General features: G+C 63.4%; 1 protein-coding gene across 1 annotated transcript; it reads left to right on the forward strand.

The window, feature by feature from the left end:
* Window positions 1-129: 129 nt before the first annotated feature.
* Window positions 130-1,939, forward strand: LOC108525863 (intestinal mucin-like protein; the record flags this gene model as incomplete). The annotated part of the gene is given in 4 exon segments (XM_017866657.1): window positions 130-362; window positions 365-438; window positions 1,034-1,217; window positions 1,542-1,939. Coding segments are annotated over 4 exon segments (874 nt in total), but the record flags the coding sequence as incomplete, so codon positions are not given.
* Between the last annotated feature and the right edge of the window lie 465 nt (window positions 1,940-2,404).

Consider the following 2,404-nt stretch of genomic DNA (forward strand, 5'->3'; position numbering starts at 1 on the left):
ATCCTGCAAAACGGGCTGCTGTGGGTGCACCAGGGCCAGTGCAGCTCAGACGTCCCTGTGCCCACACACGGGAGCGGGGTTTCAGGTCCCAGCTTCCTGCTGGCTCTTCCTGACTGCGCCCCGGCCCAGCTCTTGCACCCGACCCCGGCTGAGGGGCACAGGCGGCACGGCTCACTCTGGCTCCCTCGCAGGCTACTGTACGGGCTGGGGGGACCCGCACTATGTCACCTTCGACGGACTCTACTACAGCTACCAGGGCAACTGCACCTACGTGCTGGTGGAGGAGATCAGCCCGTCCGTGGACAACTTCGGAGTTTACATCGATAACTACCACTGTGACCCCAACGACAAGGTGTCCTGCCCCGCACCCTCATCGTGCGCCACGAAACCCAGGAGGTGCTGATCAAGACCGTGCACATGATGCCCATGCAGGTTCAGGTAGGCACAGCGTGGCCGCTGGAGGCTGGCACGGAGGTGGGCGCTGACGTGGGCCCCAACGCACCCTGGTTCCCCAGGAGCCAGAGGACTGGGCTGCGGGGTGCCCAGGCACAGCCTCTCCCAGAGCCAGGCTGGAAGGTGGGATGGGGTGGGTGCCTGGCTCCAGGACTATCAGCTCTGCCTCCAGGTGCATCCTGGGCCCCTCAAGCCCTGGCACGCATGCCACGCTGGGCACAGTCTCTGCAGCAAAAGCTGCCTCCTGAAGACAGAGTCAGGGACAGGGCTCTGCACACCCTTGACTGAGACGCCCCTAGTTGCAAGGGAGTTATTGGTTCTGAGGCTCAGGAGGCCCCGGGAGCCTGTGCGGGACTCCACAGTCCCCAGGTGCTCCCAGGAGAGCTCCTTCACTGGCTCACCCATGGGACCAGGGTCTGGTTAGGAGCAGCGGAGTAGGAGCAAGAAAGGGGCAGAAAAGGAGGGGGGGTAGACAGGGCCCTCTCCCTGCATGTGTAGGTTGGAGAGCAGGCAGGGTGGGGAAGCCCTGGAGCTCTCCCAAAGAGAGGACTGAGGCAGCTCCGCGGTGTGTCGGCTGCAGGTGCAGGTGAACAGGCAGGCGGTGGCAGTGCCCTACAAGAAGTACGGGCTGGAGGTGTCCAAGTCTGGCATCAACTACGTGGTGGACATCCCCGAGCTGGGCGTCCTCGTCTCCTACAATGGCCTGTCCTTCTCCGTCAGGCTACCCTACCACCGGTTCGGCAACAACACCAAGGGCCAGTGTGGTGAGTTCCGTGGCCCCATGGCTCCTGAGGGCCCCGAGGCCCCCCGAGGCCCCACGGCTCCCATTGCCGCCCTGTCCTGCCCCAGGGTGGGCGGCTGGACCAGGCTGAGGCTGAGGCTGTGTGTAAACACCCACGGGCCTGCTGTGAGCCTCTTGCCTCTCTGCTTGGGGTGCTGTGACCATCACCCGGGTTCAGTCCCTGTGAGGAGCCAACAGGAAGGGGCCTGGTCTCTGCCCTTGATCCCGGCTGGCCGGTCCTGGGCATCTGGGCTGGAGAAGGGCAGGGCTTGCCCTGTCTGCAACATGGCGTCTCTCACTGATACAGGCACCTGCACCAACACCACCTCTGACGACTGCATTCTGCCCAGCGGGGAGATCATCTCCAACTGTGAGGCTGCAGCCGACCAGTGGATAGTGAACGACCCCTCCAAGCCACGCTGCCCCACAGCAGCTCCACGACCAAGCGCCCGGCTGTCACTGTGCCCGGGGCAACAAAACGACCTCACACAAAGGCTGCACCCCATCTCCCCTCTGCCAGCTCATCAAGGACAGGTGACCCTGCCCAGGCCTGCCTGTGGCCATGACACCAACAAGCTGAGGGCCTCTGTGCCCCAGCCCTCAGCTCTTGCAAAGAGGAAGGAACCAGTGCATGGGCCTGGCACTGGGGCTGGGAAGGCAGGAGGCCACAGAACCAGGGCCAGGAGCTAGGTCACCGTGGCGTCCAGGACCCGGGCCCTTGGGTTCCACAGGGCTAAGCTGCCATGTCTGGCATGCCTGTGCCTTTATTGAACTCCATAATCTCTCCTGGCTCCTGGGAAGGTGCAAGGCTGGCCGAGTGTGAGACTCAGAGTAGACCAGTCAATCCAGGACAGAACTCAGGGCTGATATTGGGGAGGCAGATTTGGGCTTTGACAGAGGGACGTGCTCCTAATGCTGGCAGCCATGGGGTTCAGCACCCCATCCCTGGAAGTACAGGGGCCAAGTACAGGCTGGGTGTCCGTCTGCCAGGGTTGTTGGAGGGGGTCCTGAAGCTGATGACCATGTAGACGTGGCTTCTATCTGGGAGCCGGGCTGCAGAGCCACCTTGCTCGCCCATTCCTTGGTCTGTCCCTGACCCATCCCCTGGCTGGCCTTGTCCCTTGACCCTCCGTCGGCCACAGGTGCCTCTCTGGTGGGTGCTGGACTCCA

The sequence above is a fragment of the Rhinopithecus bieti genome, unplaced genomic scaffold, assembly GCF_001698545.2.
Source record: "Rhinopithecus bieti isolate Rb0 unplaced genomic scaffold, ASM169854v2 scaffold_23151, whole genome shotgun sequence".
Classification (NCBI taxonomy): Eukaryota; Metazoa; Chordata; class Mammalia; order Primates; family Cercopithecidae; genus Rhinopithecus; species Rhinopithecus bieti.